The sequence below is a fragment of the Syngnathus scovelli genome, chromosome 2 (assembly GCF_024217435.2).
Source record: "Syngnathus scovelli strain Florida chromosome 2, RoL_Ssco_1.2, whole genome shotgun sequence".
In the NCBI taxonomy this organism is placed as follows: domain Eukaryota; kingdom Metazoa; phylum Chordata; class Actinopteri; order Syngnathiformes; family Syngnathidae; genus Syngnathus; species Syngnathus scovelli.
In genome coordinates this window covers 22,566,265-22,586,565 of record NC_090848.1, presented here as the reverse complement: position 1 = coordinate 22,586,565, position 20,301 = coordinate 22,566,265, and the positions used below count along the sequence as shown (strand labels likewise).

General features: G+C 42.2%; 3 protein-coding genes across 7 annotated transcripts; 1 reads left to right on the top strand and 2 right to left on the bottom strand.

Moving 5' to 3' along the window:
- Positions 1 to 303: 303 nt before the first annotated feature.
- inavaa (innate immunity activator a) lies at positions 304 to 10,629 on the top strand. Of its 2 annotated transcripts, none has more exons than XM_049754693.2 (10): positions 304 to 630; positions 5,948 to 6,026; positions 6,115 to 6,248; positions 6,941 to 7,063; positions 7,301 to 7,529; positions 7,606 to 7,659; positions 8,023 to 8,188; positions 8,287 to 8,433; positions 8,605 to 9,220; positions 10,020 to 10,629. In XM_049754693.2, the coding sequence occupies exons 2-10, from the start codon at positions 5,963 to 5,965 to the stop codon at positions 10,110 to 10,112; spliced, it is 1,626 nt and encodes a 541-aa protein (XP_049610650.1). In that variant the 5' UTR covers positions 304 to 630; positions 5,948 to 5,962; the 3' UTR covers positions 10,113 to 10,629. The 2 variants fall into 2 exon arrangements, with proteins under 2 accessions (XP_049610650.1, XP_049610649.1); XM_049754692.2 differs by having other exon boundaries at positions 305 to 630; positions 8,284 to 8,433.
- A 228-nt stretch (positions 10,630 to 10,857) lies between these two features.
- si:ch211-163l21.11 (inositol 1,4,5-triphosphate receptor associated 2) lies at positions 10,858 to 16,512 on the bottom strand. Of its 4 annotated transcripts, XM_049754754.2 has the most exons (14): positions 15,466 to 16,512; positions 14,882 to 15,010; positions 14,756 to 14,816; positions 14,305 to 14,377; positions 14,194 to 14,221; positions 13,877 to 14,017; positions 13,634 to 13,765; positions 13,198 to 13,345; positions 13,080 to 13,120; positions 12,960 to 13,010; positions 11,989 to 12,146; positions 11,783 to 11,899; positions 11,166 to 11,276; positions 10,858 to 11,095 (listed from the first exon to the last, which is right to left on the bottom strand). In XM_049754754.2, the coding sequence occupies exons 2-14, from the start codon at positions 14,891 to 14,893 to the stop codon at positions 10,990 to 10,992; spliced, it is 1,179 nt and encodes a 392-aa protein (XP_049610711.1). In that variant the 5' UTR covers positions 14,894 to 15,010; positions 15,466 to 16,512; the 3' UTR covers positions 10,858 to 10,989. The 4 variants fall into 4 exon arrangements, with proteins under 4 accessions (XP_049610711.1, XP_049610714.1, XP_049610712.1 ...); XM_049754757.2 differs by having other exon boundaries at positions 14,756 to 14,832; positions 14,882 to 16,512; XM_049754755.2 differs by having other exon boundaries at positions 13,877 to 14,014; positions 14,882 to 16,512.
- A 151-nt stretch (positions 16,513 to 16,663) lies between these two features.
- On the bottom strand, positions 16,664 to 19,952 carry rpl10a (ribosomal protein L10a). Its single transcript, XM_049754861.2, has 6 exons — positions 19,848 to 19,952; positions 18,230 to 18,301; positions 18,069 to 18,149; positions 17,186 to 17,334; positions 16,949 to 17,121; positions 16,664 to 16,878 (listed from the first exon to the last, which is right to left on the bottom strand). The coding sequence occupies exons 1-6, from the start codon at positions 19,850 to 19,852 to the stop codon at positions 16,708 to 16,710; spliced, it is 651 nt and encodes a 216-aa protein (XP_049610818.1). The 5' UTR covers positions 19,853 to 19,952; the 3' UTR covers positions 16,664 to 16,707.
- Positions 19,953 to 20,301: the final 349 nt, after the last annotated feature.

Genomic DNA, 20,301 nt, shown 5'->3' with positions numbered 1-20,301 from the left:
TTTATAAATGTAAACTTACAAGTAAAAGTCTATTGATACTTGAAAAAAATGAAACATTAAAATGTTAATTTTAATTGGCTCAACACAACTGGACAACAATGTGGCACACTTTATCATCACTCCAAATGAATGAGCGTTAAAGTGTACTGTTCGACTTTTTTGAGCTTACAACAATTGTAGAGGAGGCAATAAATGTTTTCTTTGTAAACTAAGTTCAATAGGGAGAAAAAAAAGCTGGCAACCAAAGCCTCTTCGCAACAAGTCGCGTGCCTAGCCGAAAGGCTAAAGCGTGTCCGAAGTTAGACTGTACCATTGGAACAGAGCAAAGAGGGGTGGGAGCATCGGTGATGAAATAAATCACGTCACCGTTCTTCTATAAAACTAAGGGAAGTACGTTGCTTTTCGACTGTCAATATTACATAATCTACGAATTTGGTTGGATAGAATAGTAACCGTGACTTTAATGGGTTAGTTGGATTAAACTAAGAGGTCCACCCCCTTCACAGAGAAATTATATGGACTGGAACAGATATCCTAAGCGGCTCTTCTCTCACGTTTGACCGCCGGCCCTTAGGAGAAAGTCTCGCAGCTGGCGTACTAGCAATGAGTGCCTGAAGACGAACGCAAACTGTAAGTAAACATTTATTCTGAACATCAGTATTCGTACAAGTAGCCTAATGAAATTAATGAATGTATGGTGCGGTATTTCTAGAAAAGTTTTTTTTTTCCTACTTAATTTTGAATGTGCATTATTTCCAACCCTGGATATGCAAATCGATTTACAGAAGAAACTTTGTTGCACAAATGCACTCCTACCAAACAAAATTCAATATTTCAATGGTACTTTGAATACATACCATCCAATTTAATAAAAACATACAGTGAGTTCAATTGAAGAAATAGTATCATTTAAGATCCATTATTGACACAAGTGGGCTCAATTGTTAAAGGATTGTGATATGAGGTGTCATAATTAAACGGCAGCGAATTATTATCGAACAACTGTTTATCAACAACAGTTTTAACAATCGAGTAACCATTTAGTCTCTCTCTCTCTCTCTCTCTCTCTCTCTCTCTCTCTCTCTCTCTCTCTCTCTCTCTCTCTCTCTCTCCCCATCCATCACTCAATAATACCGAACTAACAACAATATTTGGTTAATAAGCAGTGAAATGCTTGAATAAAAATGTTTAGTAATACAGTTTAATTGAAAATCAAATTGTATCAGATTATTCAATTGATTGATAGAATAATCCATCCATTTTCTATACCGCTTTTCCCCACGGGGGTCGCGGGCGTACTGGAACTTATTCCAGCAGTCATCCAGCAGTAGGTGAGGGACACCCTGAACTGGTTGCCAACCATTCGCAGTGATAGAATAATCGATTCTGAAAATATTGTATAGTGACAGTCAGCCTTATATGTGATACATCTCTTCAAATTAGGTTTTACTTCTATCGAAGACACATCAATTGATGACTATGATGAAGTGTATCTTGAACGGAGACTTTTGGATAGTGTTGTGTTTTCTTTACACAGCCTTAGATTTGCCATGTTAGCAACAAAACTATTGTAAATATGACTGTTTATGATTACAGACTATCTGGAGGTTTAAGGAAAGCAAGTTGAAAACTTTATAAATCTGCTTTTATAAAGTTCAAGACCTTTCATTTCATGTGATCACTTGGAGTGGGCCAAATGAGTTGATGTACTATAAATAGTCTTTTCCCTGATAAATGCCATTGTGACACTTGTGCAGAATCAACATCACAGTTCACATGTTGAAAGACTTGCGATGCTTAAGACGACAGGTCCCAGCATGACCCCCCCCGCCCCACCCCCAAACATGCCATAGGATTTCACCCTTGGTGAAAAGCCGCATCTGCATCCTGTTGGTCCTTTGGAAAGGACGTCTCAATGGGATGAGGTGTCACAATCCACTACCAGTGGAGAACAATGGAGAATCTCTTCTCTTTGAGTCTTGGTCTACTCAGCATATGGACTGCACTCAGTTTAGGTGGTGCTGATTACCTTTTGCATTGTCTCTGCTGGTAAACAAGTCCTGCGCATGACCCAAGATGAGGCCATCTCCAAAGAATGCTGGCTAAATTCAGAAGCAATGTAGAATCACTATTCATCAGTATCATGGGTCACATGCAAAATAAAAAAAGGTAAAAACTACTAGTAGTAGAAGCCACACAGTATTACTGATATTTGGCAACCAACAAATTCCACGTGACCAATATACACACATTCAATTCAAAATTGTTTCGGCTCACTCCCACCTGCGGACACACAGAAAGATACAGTGGTGAGCAAACCTTTGGGCTTCGGCATTCATTGCCAGAGCACTTGTCACCAAACTACATTTCTCTCCCCCACATTGATGTTCGGTTTGACTTCGGATTTAGGCATACTGAAAAGTCATTTGGTTTTCTTCCATCACATCAGCATTCCGTGAAAGATTTTAATTGCTGGTTTCCAGCAGGCCTCGGCTTGATTCCAGCCATCTTTCGCATCAGCATTCCGTGAAAGATTTTAATTGCTGGTTTCCAGCAGGCCTCGGCTTGATTCCAGCCATCTTTCGCTGCCTCTCTTCAGTGAGCTGAGGCCGGTCCAACTTGGTAATTCCAGGGCCGACCGCAGTGGTAACGAATGCAGAGGTGGCGACATTCCAGGCAATTGCAACTCCCAAGGCTCATGGGAAAGGGTGGTGGGGGAAATTTGGGAGACAGTGAATCCCCATTTATAATCTCTCCCTATAAACACTCCCTTCCGTGAATGTAATCACGGTCGAGTGGGCTGTGAGGATGGGTGTGATGGTCATCATTATCAGTCTTGAGACAATTCCGATGCATATTCTCTTTCTGTGATCTCATATGAGCTTTTTGCTTCATATGACCTTTTGGAAAGAAAAGTACCACTTTTAGGGGAGGGTGTTTCACAGTGCATACTGTTCTCTCATATAAAATTTCCATTCGACAGCATAAAACTGCTGAACAAGAAACCAGCATAAAGTGTAAGAACTCTTTTTATACTTTTTTTTCTCGCAAAAATCAACTCACTCATAATTTTAGTACTTATGTTGCAGTACATAGGGTTAGTGTAAGACCTAAAGTAAGCGCAACTACAGCATTTCTGCCATCTAGTGATGATTGGTGATATTATATGTAGTTTTACAAACTATAGTTTTCCCCTGCATATTCACTGTTCAGCACCAACGATTCTGTATCCTAGCGAATTTCTTTGTTATTTTTCTCTTTCTTTTTTAAATATTTGTTCATATTTGAGGGTTTTTTTTCCATTTTGTGTCTCCCCAATTCATTTTTTTCCTTTTTTTGAAGAATTTGGGGGTTTGTAAAAAAACAAAAAGTTTATTTAAAAACTGGGCCGTCACTTCTTCATTCCTGATATAGATAGTAAATAAATTGGCCAGTTGCTGATGCTATGACTTCACATTATATAAGACATCGTGTCTGATTGGATTTACTTGAGCTGCACTGTGATCACCTGTTAGCAACTTGGGGTAGAACTTTCCACTGCCCCACTCAGCCAAGGAAGGGCACAGAATGGTGGCAGGAACAAAACCAGGCAATAGACGCTTTCTCATTGCCCGTCCTTCAAAGTTTGATAACAATGTGAAGTCATTTTTGCACTCTACCTTGAAAATGCTGCTTACCTCAACAGAAGACGAGGCGCTTATCAATTTCAACACTTCCCGACACATTGTAATATCACTTTTGAATAGCAGAAAACTGACAATTTAACTGTAAATTGTAACATTTATTTCCCCTACCTTGTTGCATTGAAAGCAATTGTCAGTGCTTAATAGTTATGCATCTAAAGGCATGTGTTGAAGAGACATTGAAATGCATGTCGTCTGTACTGACAGGAAGGCTCTAAAAGCGGCGAGTGCCTCAACGATACTATAAAATGTAGCAACATGTCAGCTCCAAATAAGTCAGTCCCACCCCTCTCCCCAACATCCACCCACTCATTCCAAACATAACCACAGAAAGACTTATGGGGTGCAAGTGGGTAAGTCCTACATTACTTTTCCTCCCGAGCTGGATTCCCGGCTGTGTTGTCAGCACATCTCGCACCCTCAGCAGGATATTGAAGCCACTGCGTGGACACAAGGCCTTTTGTTGTACTGTTGTTTTACTGAATCAGGCTGCCTGTGCCTCATTGTGCTAGCGGCTGCTTCTCAGTGCACATGAGTTGCCATGTTGAATGGTCCCGGCCCGTATATGGAATACACAATCATATCCTACTACATATGCTCTGTCTTCCTGATCCCGACAGGAAAGGGCCTGGATAGCCATCTCCAAACACAGAAGAGGAAGCATATGCCTCTGTTTGCATCTCTGCTGTTTACTTCCAGTTTTGCTGTCATGATACTATCACAAGGAAGGGGCAAGCAAAGCACATCCGTTAATCATGTTATTTCCTGTAATGCCATCCCTTGTGATCAGCCTTTTCAAGGGCACACTAGCAAGCATGTGAGATGCAGACTAAATGAATTGACCTAAAATAGAGGAGAAAGACGCTCTCTTTCTGGGGGACGAGTCTTGTTTTCTTCTATGTTATATTTTGCACGTCGGCCTAGAGCGGAGTCACTTGTTTTAGTGGTCAGAACACAGATTACAGTTTTATGTGGTTTCAGTCGAAATGCAGCAACTATTTCATATCTCATAATGATCATTTTGATACTAATCAGTTTGTCAATTAATCAAAGATGAACATATTCCACTTATTGCCAAGGTACTTCATTCACGCACCAAGTCAGTGTATAAGTGTATATATCGGAAAATTTCAGTATCAATTGATGGGATACATGGTCGTTGTCTTCGAGTGTGCCTACTATAGCATTTGTTGTCGGTGTCACATTGACCGAATCACATTGATGCACCTCCCCATCATCCCGTTTGAAACACCAAAACAACTGCTAGGGGACCCATCCAAATGAGCCCCAGTCCAAAGCAGGTATCCGAGACAGATGGGTGATGCCAAATTGCAAGATTCATTAAATGTGGGCGGAGCATGGCATCAAAGTTTGGTCACTGGAACGAAAACACGGTTGCAAGGGCCCATTCCATTCATTGCTGCTGGCAGTTCTAATTGTCATTGTTTTCCTCTTTTTGCTGTTGTTGTTATCTCATCACCGCTGTGTCAGAGGTTGGTTTGGAGCAGGGCTCCTAAAGAACAACAGAGTGGGCCGGCCGTAATCGTGACTAGTGCTCGCCTGTTTGTGAAGGTGTCACTGGACTCTTCATTGTGACATGATGCGGCGTGGACAAGCCCAGCATCGAGACATTCTTCCACTTCAAAGCTCCCCAGGGGGTTTAGTGGACACTGGTTGAATAGGAGGCCAAGGGAGGGGTGCGCGGGGAGAACAGGTGCAGAGCAGGAGAGGGGTGGGGTGGGAGTTGGGGCTCCTTTCTGCAGCCATCTGCTTTCCTTTTTGAGGTCTGAAACTTTTGAAACACCCCTGCAACTGCGCCTCATGGCGACACGCTCCTTCGGTCGGCCGTGTGCCGTCGCCATGGCACCACCATGGGGATTAACCCCGCACATGTGCTGAGTCACCCTGTGGGGGTGTGCCTCTTTTGTGATGTAGCGTGGGAGGGAGAAAGACGGTAGAGGGGGCTGCCTGGATTGTTGTGTGAAAAGACACTCTCCACTCACTTTTGTCAAGTAAAGCAGAAGGCCAGCAGGAACGAAGCCACGTTGTGAGGAAAAAAGAACATCTTGGAACCCCCAAATTATCGCCGGTGGGAGTCAATTGTAATTCCTTTTTCCAATTTTCCTTTAGTATTGTCTTTTCCTATAAGGCATTCCAAAGGTATGCTAATGAGTTGGCCTACAATATGTCTATTACAAAGTATAATAAGGTTGTACTAATGTGCTTCCTCAATGTGACATATTTGTAACCATACTTTGTCACAGAGTTCCTAAATCAAGATGACAGCCATTGAGAGCAAAGAGGAGATCAGTGACTCCGACAGCGGGATTATATTGCACTGTGGTGAGAACCCCGCCTTTGCCTTTCGAGCTTCTACTGCATGAAATTTGGCGCGTGTCACAGGCCATGATGCCGTTTGCTTGCCGAGCAGGTCCAGAAAGCCCCACGTCACCAGTCAAGGAATCAAGCACGCACACCAGAGCCCTCCAACTCAAGCAGCAGTCTCTGGAGGGCCGTCTGGAGCTCTGCCTGCTGGAGCTGAGGAAGCTGTGCATTCGAGAGGCCGTGAGTAATACCTCAGTGATGATGAGAGTGATTGCAAGCGTCTCTATGATGGCAGGAGTGATTCTGAGAGGCCCATGGGGACCTAATTCAGGATTAACTCTCACGTTCACGACTGAAACTCTATCACGTACATGACTGAAATGTTTCATTACGACAGCTCTTGCTTGACAGTAGTTCACCTCCTTCAACAGCCTGCAAGTATCTTAACCAAAGCAGCAGTGAGAACGTTTCAGTAATATGTGTGAGAGGGCCTTGGACTGTGTGGGACTCCTAAGAGGACTAGATACGAGAGTCATACACTTTGTTTTCACATGCACAACATCAGTATTGATGCACTCAAGTAGTTAAGCACCTTTACGGACCATCAGGTGGACATCAAACATCTTAAGACATGTTTTATTCTGTTTTATGAATGATGACATGGTTTATTGTATTTTAGACAATCTAATGGATGACCTTTCACTTGTTTTAATTGGTTTGTATGTCGATGATATAAATTGCAAAACAAAGATATATTTGTAATTAGTAAATGGTCATTTAACTCACAGCTCACCACTGTGCCACAGAGTCATTGTTGAGAATAATGATAAATGTTTTGTCAAGGAATTTATACATACCAAATGCCTGTGTATACTAACGATCACATTCGGGGTTTGTTTTAGAAGAAATGAAACTTGTTATTCCCTCCACAGGAGCTGACTGGTACACTGCCCTCAGATTATCCTCTCATGCCCGATGAGAACCCGCCGCAAGTCAGAAGGAGGATCGGGGCATCCTTCAAGTTAGACGAAGGTTTAATCTATCTGGAGAAAGAGGTTTGGAACATACATACATACATACTTTGTATTCTGACCACGCAGCTACTCTATAAACAGCTCTCTTGCTCTCAGCTTCAAAATGGTTTGCAGCTCAAGCGCTCGCTAATGTTTACGCAATCAATCTAAAAGGCAACAACTGAGCAACTAGAAGGATGAACAACTGAAATAAATGTCTATACAATATTCAGATTTGTTGAGATCCACCCGTCCTGTGTATCTCTCGCTTGGTCATAGGGCTCAGAGTTGCACGGCCTTGAGACGGAACTGGCTCTCCAGCGGCAGATCTATGAGGCGGCGCGCAAACTCTCGCTGGAAGAGAAGCTCAGCAAGCCTCAGAAGAAAAGCCGCGTGCAGCAGTGCAAGCGCGAGGAGAAGAAGGTGCGCGAGCTGCAGGAGGCGGTTTTCCAGTGTAGGATAAGGAGCAACTCACCATGCATTGGCAACACCTCCGCTAAAGGCAAAGGTGAGGGACACTTCTGCCACCCTCAGACCAGACGTGGTACTGCACTATCTTCAACTTGAACTTTTTTTGTATGCAGATTTGAATATGTCTGATGACAGCTCGCTGTCTGATGTGGTGGCCCTGGATGAAGGTAATCAAAGACAAATTTCATTCTTAGTGACAGAATTAAGAACTCAAATACACCACACAAGTTACAGAATATCCAAAGCAAAGTTAAAAAAAAAATCTCTATAGCGATTGAGCAACCTATTAAGACTGGGGAAATGGCACAAAAACAGGAAGGTGAATCCCTTCAAAGTAAAAGTAGTAGCAGCACAAGACATACAAAAGTCCAAAAAAAAAAAAAAAAGTTAATCTTTTGATGCTGGCTGAGGTGAGGTTTATTGAGGTATGCTGAGGTTTAGCCTGATAGGATGCTGTCACAGGTGATGACAGTACATGACTCTTTACTGAATGCAACTGGCACCATATGCTGACTAGTATCCATGCACAGATCTGGACTCCCTTGGCCCTGTCTCTGCTCCGGTACCCAACCTGCAGACCCCCATTGTGGAGTACGAGCCCTCTCCCATCCAGAATTCTCCCTGGAAGGAGTCCAGTCTGGACCAGCCTTATCACAAGGCTGCAAAACCTCTGCCTGCTGACGGCAGCAACTCCAGGTGGGACTTTTGAATTTCAGCCTGTGTAGAAATCGAGCTTCTGTGACATTCCTGATTCCATATTTTTAAAATCCTCTTTTGTCATCTGCACCCAGCAGTACAGTGGGAGCGCAAGTTTCGGCCGACGCCAGCAGAATTCCTCTCTCACAGTTCATTAAGAACTCTGCGCTGCGGCACAACCACTCCGCCAGCGCCCCCTCCACACCAGAGCTGCACGTGCGCCGACAATACTCTCAGTCCTTCAGGTACACTCCACAAAACATGCACTGCACAAAAACAGAGGATAAACAGGAAAACTTTATAAGCTCGTTTATAAGCCGTGACGGACGTGTGTCCAGGCCGCTGACAAATGAATCGGTAAAATTAACTGACACACCCATCTATGCCGTTTACAAGTGTTCATGATGTCTCCCCAGATTTCCAAAGAGTAAGCCGTGTGCTGACAAAGAGTGCCTCAGCTCAGAGTCCCTCAGAGTGAGATCCCGCCTGCCGCAGCGACGCTGTGCCACAGACTTGGTGCTTTCCCCAGAGTCCTCCCCCCTGCGGCCATACCAGTCTAGCTCGGAGGACAGCAGCTCTGAGCACTCTGCCTCCTCTTACGTGGTAGGCCAGGACGCGCCCACGGAGATCCCCAAGCTCTGCCCTCCACCGTATGGCTTCCACTTCAAGAAGGAGCTGCCTGGTTGCGGGAACACGCAGCCCCTCTCCCCTCAGGACTCGGGCAAGCGCTTGGTGTCCTCCCCACTCGTGAGCCAATGCAGCCCTCAGCAAAGACCTTGGCAGGAGGGCACAGCTTCTACCAGGAAGGTGCCCAAGCTCCCACCCCCTTACACAAGGGTTGTGCGGACGCCTTCGCTGAAAGAGTACGCCAGCTACGGCCTCCGCATCATGCCCAGGGAAGTGGTGTCAGAGGAGCTCAAGTCGTGGCACCAGCGCAGTCAGAGCCACAGCTCAGTGCTGGGCTGTGAGGAGCTGCAAAGTCCCCTTGGAATGAAGAGCCCCACTTTACTGCACGTGCCTCCGTTTGATCAGGTTGGTACATTGTCATCCAGCTGACTGAGACATGCACTTGGTAAATGTAACCCTAACCCTAACCGTAACCATACACAAGTGCAATAGTGAGCTCGTTTAAGAATGAAACTGTTTTTTAACAGTTAATTAATAAGACATCTATTTTTTTTACCCGTCGTCTCCAAAAAAGAATCAAATTTGTCATGATACACTAGTCTATAATGATAATATGATGCATATATTACATTATCAAAGAAAGCCAGACGTGGCAAATCCTGGCCCAGAAACTAAAAGCCTTGCCACAGGTGCTTCTACTCAAAGTGTGGCTGGATTTTTACTGTTTTGCCACCACTAATAGATATTTTCAGCACTTTTGATTTGTCATAATTTACACACACATGTGGGCTGACCAGTAATATAAATGTGTCGAAACTAAATGGGAACTTCATGAAATGAACTCCCTTTTAACAAATTATGAGTTTGAATGTTAATGCTTCATATTGATCACGACCTCATTTCCTTTTAAGAGGATGTGCACACTTGTGCAACCATATTGTCTCAGTTAATGTTTGAATTGTTTTAAATGTTTAATGAAGTGATTCATCCTGGTATATTTTTTTCAAAAAAATACTAGCATTTCAACTGGAGTGCGTATGTACTCTGTGCGTGTGTGTCCGTGGGTGCCAATTCTGTTGTGCCCTAGCTGCTACCCTCTGCAGTTAGATAATAAATGCCCACTCGTCGCCATCTTTCTCTGCATTGATGTTTCTGCTGTACACTTACACTGATTGTGTTTCTATCCTTTTGTCTTTTCTCCCAGGGTTCAGGTAATTTGGTTCTCCAAAGATCTGCAGATGGGACCCCAGTCCAGTGGTTTGTGGCAGAGGACCATGAAATTGTGAGCCAGGTGTAGAATTTTAGTCTTAGTTTGATCTATCCTGCCCCTTTCTATCGTTCATATTTAAGTCTGTATTTATTAAGTATTTGGACCTTTGAGATTATACTGCATTCAGCAAACGTGCACTCCCAGATGAGCATACCTCTCCCTCCTTTATAATTTAAAGTAAGCTATTTATTTTTAATTGCTTTTTAGTAGATTCTTCTCCAGTTTGGAGCTCACAATGTTTAATGCAGAACTCGTACATTTTGCACAAAAAAGTTCACCAAGCATTCCTAATATAATGTGTCTATTTATAAACTATTTGAAGGTCGTTGCTCTTAACTGAGACTACTAAAGGTTCGATGTCAACCTACCGGTTGTGTGTAACATTGTTAAAATTTAACATAGAGTACGTTGAATTGAAAGATGAATTTTTCCTCACTGATGCCTTTAATGGTGCTTTGATGCTTGTTGTTCTTGCAGAATGTTCTTACTAACCAGGTGATTGTATTTTTTTTTCTATATTTAAAGTAAAGAATTTACAACTTCACTTTGTGGACTTTTTACACCTTTGGTTACCTTTAAAGAAACTACAAAGCAACGTGTTAATAAGAAAATACTTAAGTTTTGAATTGTTTGCAAAATTGAATACCGTTACCATGTAGGAGTTCCTTGAAGATAAGGCTGTGACCTTCTTAAGGCAAAACACGTACATTTACACAATTTAGCCACTGCCCACTCACAGACACAATTTTAGCAATAGGCAGCTAACAAAAGATTGACTTTTTTTCTGTTTAATTTCACACAGATTGTAATGTCGGGCAAGCACCATTTTACCAATATAAGACTTTTTCCAATATATATGGGCATTTCAAAGTATATTTCCCATACTATGTTACTTTTAGCATTTTTACACAAAGAAAAAAATCCAAGTGATGAAGGAAAGGAGCACAAAGATGCAGAACATCAGGGAGCGATGGCAAGCCAGTGGGCGCTTCCTGGACGGCGAGCCCTCTCTGAAGACGACATCATCATTGAGTAAAATCTTTTGTTAGGATTTACGATTCAACAAAAACTGAGTCTTACACAGAAATCCTTTGGCAGACGTTTGACCTTTTCTTCTCCTTGTCAGCAGTCTTTTTCTTTGCCATTGAAGATTTGCTCTTGTGCCTTTGCCTCGTTGTGTCCAGCATGCAACTGAAAGACCATTGTTGGAAGCACATTCATCAGTTTAGTATAAAAACAAACATTTGTACACCAAAGACTTAGCTGGCTGCGAAATTAGACCATGGACATGGGAAGACGTACGACAATGGAGATGTGCAATCTTTGTTGAATCAATGCTGTTTATATATAACTCATCAAAACTGTCTGCTTTTTTCCCTCTAAATGTGACAACTCAATCATAAATCCAGGCATTTTTGTCTCTGACGAGCAGCTACAGGTTTTACAGATGATAAATACACATTGACACGAATCTCAGCTTCGACTCTAACATAAAGAAAGCCTGCAATAAGTTAAAGTTCCCTTTGTCAAAGCCAACAGAAATTGTAACGAGATTATAAATACTAGTCATCAATAAACATTTTCATCCAATAACAGAACAGGAGGATTAAATAAACCATCTTAATCAAGACAGAATATTTATAGATTGCAAATGGTCATAATTTTGCAGTCAATTTCTATTGCGTAGAATAAACAACCTTTTGTGTGGCACCTTTCCACTTTTACATGGGACAAGACCTTCTGGGATGGGAGACGGATGGGGAGGTGGCTCTGACTCAGGCACATGGGCAGATACTTCATCTGGATCAAGTGGGCTTGAAGATGTAGAAAAGATAATGGAAGAAGAACAAGGACTAAATAAGAAATGGAGACGAGGAAGAAGAGGAAAGGAGGGGTGGAGCACCTGTCATCCACCAAGTTGTTGTCGTCCTTGTTGATGCCGCTGCAGCTGGATGCCGAGCTCAAGCAGGGAGACGGGCAAGCAGGGAACAGCTTACTGCCTGGGTCAGCTTCCCTACGAGTGCGGCGCTTCTTGGAATCTCGCTTTGCCTTCTTGAGAGGCTGACATGCAAACAAATCGTTTCTGATAAAACCTCATATAAAATGTGGCCCATGAATGAACCTTACAGCACAGAGACACAATGATTTATTTTATTAAGACGTTGGTTAATGCATAATAATTAGATGGCAAAAAGCAAGGCTACAATAAATTTTATAATTTATTTTGTAAGTTTTGATTCACACATGCACACATACACACACGTATAAGGCTTTATTAAATCTTTACAAATGAAAACAAATTTTTACTGTTGAAGGTTGAGGAATATGTGCAGTGTGTACTAATTTTGATCGGAAAATTATGGGGAGAAATGGCTTGGGTGCAACAATGACCACCATGTGGGATGGAGATATTCAAAGTTGGGTACATTGTTTTTTTAGCAAGTTTAGTATTGAGTTTGAATTGTTTTCTGTTTGTTTGCCCAGAACCACCACATTTGAAAAGGAACACCAGTCAAAATGTTTTGCCTAAATTATTTAGAGAGGTAAGTAAACCTTTCTAAATAAAACTTTTCTAGAAGCTCTGCGGACATGCACGTGTGATGACATGTAGTGAAACAAACAGCTACAAAATTGACATTATTGGGACCTAATTGGACTGCAAACCAGGTGGTTTGTTTAGGGAAAGAAGCGGTTGCCTTGAAGCACACTTTGAAGCAGTTCTATGGAAGTCTCGGTCAGGTTGAAGCACATATACAGGAAAAATACTTTGGAGTATTTTTACAATTTGTTGATTATTGTTGCTTCGTTACCAAGTTGTCTAATCATATACATGTTGAGATCAGTGGGATGGACGGGTCACTAGAGAAGCCTCACCTCGATGTCACTTGGAATCAGTGACATACTAATTCTGCGACGACTGCCATTCTAGCCAAGAGCATAGGAGTGAATCCAAGCAGCGGCAGCCATCTTGCCACTGAAAACGAGACCCGTTACCTGCAGAAAGCTTTTCTTCCAGTTGTCACTTTCGTCCACATCTATAGTGGTGAAACAAATCTGGTTAAATCACACAACCAAACAAAACTTTAAGGAAATTATGATATATTAAGAGGACCTCCAGGCTCGTCGATGCTCCTGCGGAAATTCTGCTGCTGGATCATTTTCTTGACCTCCTCCAGCTCCGTCTCATGTCGCTCCAGTCGCCTCTTGACGTTCTCCACATGAGCCACCATGAGCTCTACTGCGCGACTCACACGAGCCTCCTGTTAGACACAGCAGCCAGCAAACGTAATACGCTCACTGGTTCAGGTTTTACACTCTTAACATTACATCTATGACTGCTGACAGTGTTCTGAGCAGATCAAGGAAGGAAAAGTCACTGTGAAAGACAAACAGAGGAGTAATCTGGTCGTCCATCCTTCATCCACACAATGGCCGTCGGTTTGTGACATTGCTGTCCCATCTCTGCTTGGTAGTATTTCCTTTTCATTGCCAATTGCCCAAATGATCATGAAACGTTGATGCCATAGTGTTCAATTCCATCCGTTTACCTGGTGTACTGCTCCAAGCACCTCGGCCGTGTTGGAGATGCGTTCAACGGTGCCAGTGAGGATGTCCAATGACAACTCCAACTTCTGCACGATTTTACTACGTTTACTGTCCAGACACAGACCTTTTAGTGCCTATAAAACACCATAAACACACACTTTATGGTACTCCACTGTACAACCCACACCTGCTTGCATTTCCTTCACATTGTGTCACTGGTATTACTGTATTACTGCACTGTATACCTCCAGCGTCTCTCTGCCTCTGGAAAGCTCCAGTAGGACATTCTCCTCGGCCAGGTTGCGAGCATGCTCTTCTGCCTGGAGCCTCTGCTTCAAGGTGTATTGGTCACATCGGAAGGCCAAGGCAATCTGAGTGAACTGCTTCTGTGCAGATGAAGATAAAAAGAAACAGAATTAATAACCGTGTTTTTTTTAGACAAAGTATACGGCAACTCGTGTCCATATGTTAAGTAAAACCGTCAAATTAGGGCCTGATGTTGACGTTTTAGTAACTCACCTGTTATTACAATCTCTGAAGCTATAGAAATAAATGGACTTACTTCCAAATCGGTCTCTGACATCTCAACACTGTCAAGAAAACAGAAGTTCAATGAACACACATATTTAATATACAGTGTAAAATTAATATTTTGTGGATGCCAGGCTGAGACCTGTTGAGGCCCACTCGATCTATGATGGATAGTTCATTCCAGTTAGTTGGTGGTGGCTCCTCCTGACTGCTTTCTGTCGTTCAGAAAACTTAATTGTAAGATGTGCATTTATTGTGACACTTTTGTTGGTAACATTTGAGGTAAACAACAACAAAATATGATTCACTACTCACTTTTTCTTTTTCATCATGCAAAAATCTATATCTCATTGACTGCTGTGTGCTTGCTACTCTTAGCCAAAGTGTTGTTTCATTCGACTTGCTAAAAGTTGCTAAAGGTGACAGACATTTGTTTTAAGTCAGTTTTTCTTATTCCCATCAAAGGGATCTATACATACACATATACATATGTATAGCGCTCGTGGTGAAATTGACCCAATTTCCGGGATGAGTACAATTTGTAACCAAGCATTTTTAAGGGTTTCAGATGTCTGTGTATTCTTGTAACTAACCTGAATCACTGTCATCATTGTCATGAAACGACGCCTGACAGCCGTTTGCCTCCGCATCCAGCTAAAAGACAACCAAGCTGCTGCATGTGTGAAATTTTTTTAGATCCTTTGCTCGATTCAACTCACCTGTGGGTGCATGACTGCTCTACAGCTCCATTTACTGATTTAGGAGAATACAATTCCTCAGCGCTACCTCTCACCTATTTCATGGTGACCGATTACTCTGTATTGCATTTGGACTCACTGTGTGGCGCACTGAGAATAGATAATCCCATTATGAGATCCACAGTCAAGGTATAACAGGACAAGTAACTTTGAGCCTCCTGCTTGCCATGTTTGCCTAGACCAGGTATGGGCAAACTACGGCCCGCGGGCCACATCCGGCCTGCGGGACCGTTTAATCCGGCCCGCCAACCCTAAATAAATTGTATTATTAAACTTTTTTTTTTTTTTCGGTCATTTTTCCTGCAATGACTGCGTTTCCCCAGTAGATGGGGAACCACTCGCCTGCGCATTTACTACCGGAAGCCGTGTCAGAAAGCTCGGTGCACACTCACAAGTGCGTGTACGTACTCAGTAGTACGGAAATGGCGCACTCGCGCTCTATTTGTAGCAGTACCGAATTTAGAGTGTGGGCTGTGATGACAGCATTCTTGTAATTTGCGCGCCGAGTTTTCGGATACAGTTTTACGCTAAAGCCACCCACAAACCTTCCCCTGGAATCCTTCCATTAAAATGAGTCGCCCAAGGAAAAGCAAGGTGGACACAGTGCCGAGTGTTTAAAAAGAGTGGCCAATTTGGCTCGACGTACGCGACGTGACGTTCAGCCACATGAACATCAACATCAAATGAACACTGAAAATGAAGGGGAGGCTTTCAAGTTTGTTGTAAAAAAATGCATTTTGAATATGATCTGTACAAATAGCAGGGATTGAAACTAGCGACCATTCTCATTTTCAAACAATGCAGGATGCTCAAGGACATTGATGCACCACCTGTTTGTGACTAATCTTAACCTTTAAAGTTCTTAAGGCTTACTTTAAGGAAGTGTTTTCCGTTTCCTCACTTCTGTTACCAGGTGTTTGTGAGTTAAAACTGCTCTGATTTTCAGATACCCCTCACCGTGTTGCCGTTTTGATTACTTTATTTGGATGTATGCTTTCACCGATTCTTCAAGATGATATATTTGGTCAAAATGTTTGCCGTTTGATGTGATCTCATAAGATAAACATACATCTTTCATTAATCTGACCTGCAGGCACTGAAGTGATGGAGACTGTTATTCATAATAACAGTGTCATATTTTATGAGAATCACTGATAGCAGTTTTTTAGGGATGTTTTTTTTTTTTTTAATGCTGTTAATAAATGCATTTGTTTTCAAAAAACTTTTTTTGAATATCCATGCTTTACTACCTACTAAAGGCCAAAACCTTTTATGCAATGACCCTTACAGGTCGTTTATATTACTTCACACAAACACTACATCCATCTGCTCCTGGTTCGGCCCCCCGGTCAAAATTTAGAACCCAATTCGGCCCGCAAGTCAAAAAGTTTGCCCACCCCTGGCCTAGACTCTAGGCACTGTCAAGCAGACGGTTATCCCGAGTAGGGAACCCTGTTCCAGTATTATTTTCAGTCTGCCTACTCCAACACAACTGATTAACATTAGAATTGGGAGTGTTGCGGCAGAGAGACATGGAAACTAGGCAGGATATGGCTGCAGTAGGACCAGGGCTCCCAAGCCTGCGTTTAGCCACAGTTAAGCCTCTGACATTTTGTTTGATATTCTAAAACATTTATGAATTGTTTTTCAGCTCCCCTTTAGCCACAGGACAGAAAGAAATCATGGAACTGTGTCTGTCGTCAGTTCTACAACAGTAAATAAAATGAGCATGGCACAAAAACATTCTTGGAAAATCCACATTTTTATTATTTGTGGAATCTTATCATTTAGTAGAGGCGCTGTGGCTTTCCCATGGTGCTCTTGATATACAGGGCACGCACATTTTGCCAGTTCTTCTTAAGGAGGGACACCAAGAAGTTGACAGCCAAGTGGATGTTGTACACCAGCGCAGCCTCCTTCATTTTCACGTGTCCAACAGCCACAGCCAGGCAGAGCACCTGAGGGGCACAAATTAGCAATGAAGCATTGCGTGAAGCTTTTGCAGAAGACACTGGCAGCTCATCTTACCTTCTTCATCTGAAATTTTATTGTCGATTTGACCTCATCCACTTTGCTGTTCAAGTTCTCATTATGGGTGAGCAACGAGGGGAACTTTCCAGCCTTATTGAGCCCCGGGCCCAGGATACGGGGTATCTGCTTGATCAGAGACTCTGAAGCCAGGAACGCATCATACTTCTTGGCTGGAAGACACGCAAGTAGTCAAGACCCCAAGCCAACTCAAAACATCCAGGGAAGGCTGCTCACCAAGCTTTTTGACCAGCTTCTTATTCTTGTTGAGCTTTTTGAGCGCCTCGACATCCATGTGTGGCAGGTTAGCAGCTTTGGCCTCATCACAATGCTGCTGGTCTCCCAAGAGGCAGACAGAGAACTTGGGCCTGGGGGGAGTCTTCAACCTACACAATAAGAGTTACAAGTTCACAAGTGGAACCAAACATTCTCTCTCAAGACTCATTTATGTGTCAAACATTATTTTAAAAGAAACAAAAACACTTTTTCTTCTTCAAAATGATCAATAAGCAAGGGACTGGCAAAATACACTTCACTTAATACACTTTCGCATTGATCACTTAACATGGAACCATTTCTGATAATAATTTAAGACCTATAGACAAGCTACAGCGCAAGAGTAGACAAGAATCTAGCTCGTGTATAACAGAACAGTTCATTAAGCATGGCACTAGCAAAATAAGTCACTTGATATGAAACTATTTCTGGAAATAATTTAAGACCTACAGACAACGTAGAGAGCAAGAATTGAGCTCATGTACAACACATCAGTTTCTATATTGAAAGTCTTACCATACCGCCACAAGGCCAGGAGTCTTCATTCATAATATAGTGAATATTGGTCGGCTCAAAGGGTCATGAGCTTAAAAAAAAATAGCTCAGCCCCTCAAAGCCTTCCCTCATCTTTTAAGACCCAGGGTAAGGGTCCGTCTGCCAAGAAGACTGTCACCTCAAGCAGACGACCCAAAGTACTTCTCCATGCCTGGTCTGGCCTGTCTGACCATACTTTAGCTTAACAAAAAAAAACAAAAAAATCAATACACTACAGCTTTACTCAACATTCTGACAGGGCCAGACAAAAAACAGGGAAAAGGTCTGGTGAGACAGAAAATGGTCCAACCTGACAGTGCCAGAGAAACGCTTGTCCTTCTGGGGATCATAATTTTTCAGGCTGATCTGCAGCTCCACAGTCTCCACAAACCTAATACAGCAACACACACTTATTAGCATTTTACTGTAAAATAGTCACGGGCAAAGCCATGTTCTGGTATGAAAACTTACTTCCTCTTCTTAGCTCTGGAGTTCGCTAGAACTTCCTTCACAGCTTCCTGCAAAGTGTCTCTGGAAACCTTACTGCAACACAAATTAGGACAAATTGCATTGGATATTCAAGATTTATTGTACCCTCTGCCAGAACATTTATTTGTTCTGACGCTCACTATACATTCCTGGCAAATAGAAGGACAACAAAAAAATATTGAATAAACAGCTGAGAAATTTTGTGAAAATCGATAATGTCCCATTGCAATGATGCTCAGGGCACACTAGGGTGCCAACGCACCCTGATTGGCAATATGCATGCATAAAGCTGTTGAGTGACCACACAATTTCATGAACGCAATTTCTTCTTTAGTCGTGAATTTTTATTAGAGTCCATCTTACTTGTCACCCTCTGATGTATGTACGAACTGGGATGAGAATTTCATGAGCTATAATGAGTTTGTCTGTGAATCTTTGGGAGGAATTCACCATCATATATATATATATATATATATAGAGAGAGAGAGAGAGAGAGAGAGAGAGAGAGAGAGAGAGAGAGAGAGAATATTGCCCGATTATAAGACTGGTGTGGGGATGTGAATAGTATACCCAAAACTCGGTGGTTAATTCACTGTGACCAACAGCGTTTACAAATGAATCGCGTGAGGATTAAAAGTACTAATTATGTGCCACTTTTTTATTCATTTGGGTTTTTTTTTTAGGTTAACAAATCTTGCAGCCAGTCTGGAGTTGTAAACGAGTTATGTTTTGTTTGTATTTTGAGTAATCAAAAATTGAAGTACGCAGTTAAACAATTTTAAAGTAGCTTGTGGTTTGTTTGTTTTATTTAGATCCCCGTTAGCTATGGCAATGCCAGCGCTACTCTTCCTGGGGTCCTTGGTGAAGCTTAAGACAAACAAAAAAAAAAAAAACACGTCGCCCTAATGGCTACTGATGGAATCGAAAGTCAGTTATTCTGGAAACTGACTAAAATGTTTAAAGGCAGCCTATAAATCATATCCAATATCTCCACGGCTGGCCCAGATTTCCTCGCTCCAGCGTTTGACCGAGCTAAGCAGTTTAAGGCATAAAAACTCTTGCGGGTGAGTTGCCGGGTACAGCACACACTAAGCACTGCCAAAACAAAATGGCAGCTTTTCCAAATGTTAAACGTTTACTTCTGAGAAAACAACTTAAAATATCTATCAGAAATAGTCTCGTTCTTGATTAAGGAACCGTATATAGTATTGTTCACTGTTTACAGTGGTTGAATTTTAATAACCGCTGTCACTGTTGACTTAATAAAACATACGATAGCACATCCTAGATTTGATCCATTTTCACACGATAATCCACTAATACAGAAAGAATAGTGATGCTTAACAATTATTCCGTAAATTACACGCAAAAAAGCAAGACTAAATGTATCGGATAATCATGGATGCACGGAGATTATGTCCTGAAACGTAACAACGTGCCGTGCAACAATAACGGACTATTGGCTGTATGGCAGCCGAAAAGGAAAAATTACATGAAATGACTACACCTATCAAGCACTACTAATGTTGGGGAAAAAACCCGGGCTCAAATACCATATAACTTTCTTTTAACCAGATTACTTTATTTAGATAGGCTCTACCTCATTTTTGCAGCTGTCCTCTTGACTCGCTACGCTAGAAAGGAAGTGCAAGAGGAAGTTGCGTCAATTTAATGCTGCCTATAACCTACGTCATAATCAAACGGCAGAATCGTTGTTTTTTTTACAACTTTGCAGAAAAAAAAAACAATGGCAGTCACTTTCCGTAGATACTTAAAAATGTATAAATGTATGATTGTATCAGACGCGATCACAGCGTGATTCACAAAGCAGGTTTACAGACTAAAATGCACACACATGCACACGTTCCGCTTTACACTGAGGTCACTAAACCTGACCAACACCTCAGTGGCGCCTAGAAATACTGTCTATAAAAGTTATGAACAGAAACGGCGACAAAGGGCAGCCTTTGCGGAGTCTAACACCACAACAAATCCGACTTACTGCCGGAAATGCAGACCAAACTCTGACTTTGTTAATACAGGGACCGAACTGC

What these genes read in the sequence shown, in the direction of transcription:
- inavaa (XM_049754692.2), top strand. Translation starts at nt 5,963, where the DNA reads ATGACAGCCATTGAGAGCAAAGAGGAGATCAGTGACTCCGACAGCGGG. An exon ending in CGGGATTATATTGCACTGTG is followed by an intron (nt 6,027 to 6,114) that starts GTGAGAACCCCG and finishes CTTGCCGAGCAG; the next exon opens with GTCCAGAAAGCCCCACGTCA. An exon ending in ACGTGCCTCCGTTTGATCAG is followed by an intron (nt 9,221 to 10,019) that starts GTTGGTACATTG and finishes CTTTTCTCCCAG; the next exon opens with GGTTCAGGTAATTTGGTTCT.
- si:ch211-163l21.11 (XM_049754754.2), bottom strand. An exon ending in GAGCATCGACGAGCCTGGAG is followed by an intron (nt 13,121 to 13,197) that starts GTCCTCTTAATA and finishes TCACCACTATAG; the next exon opens with ATGTGGACGAAAGTGACAAC. An exon ending in TGATTCCAAGTGACATCGAG is followed by an intron (nt 12,147 to 12,959) that starts GTGAGGCTTCTC and finishes TTTGCATGTCAG; the next exon opens with CCTCTCAAGAAGGCAAAGCG.
- rpl10a (XM_049754861.2), bottom strand. An exon ending in TCCAGAGCTAAGAAGAGGAA is followed by an intron (nt 18,150 to 18,229) that starts GTAAGTTTTCAT and finishes TTGCTGTATTAG; the next exon opens with GTTTGTGGAGACTGTGGAGC. An exon ending in CGTTTCTCTGGCACTGTCAG is followed by an intron (nt 17,335 to 18,068) that starts GTTGGACCATTT and finishes CTTATTGTGTAG; the next exon opens with GTTGAAGACTCCCCCCAGGC.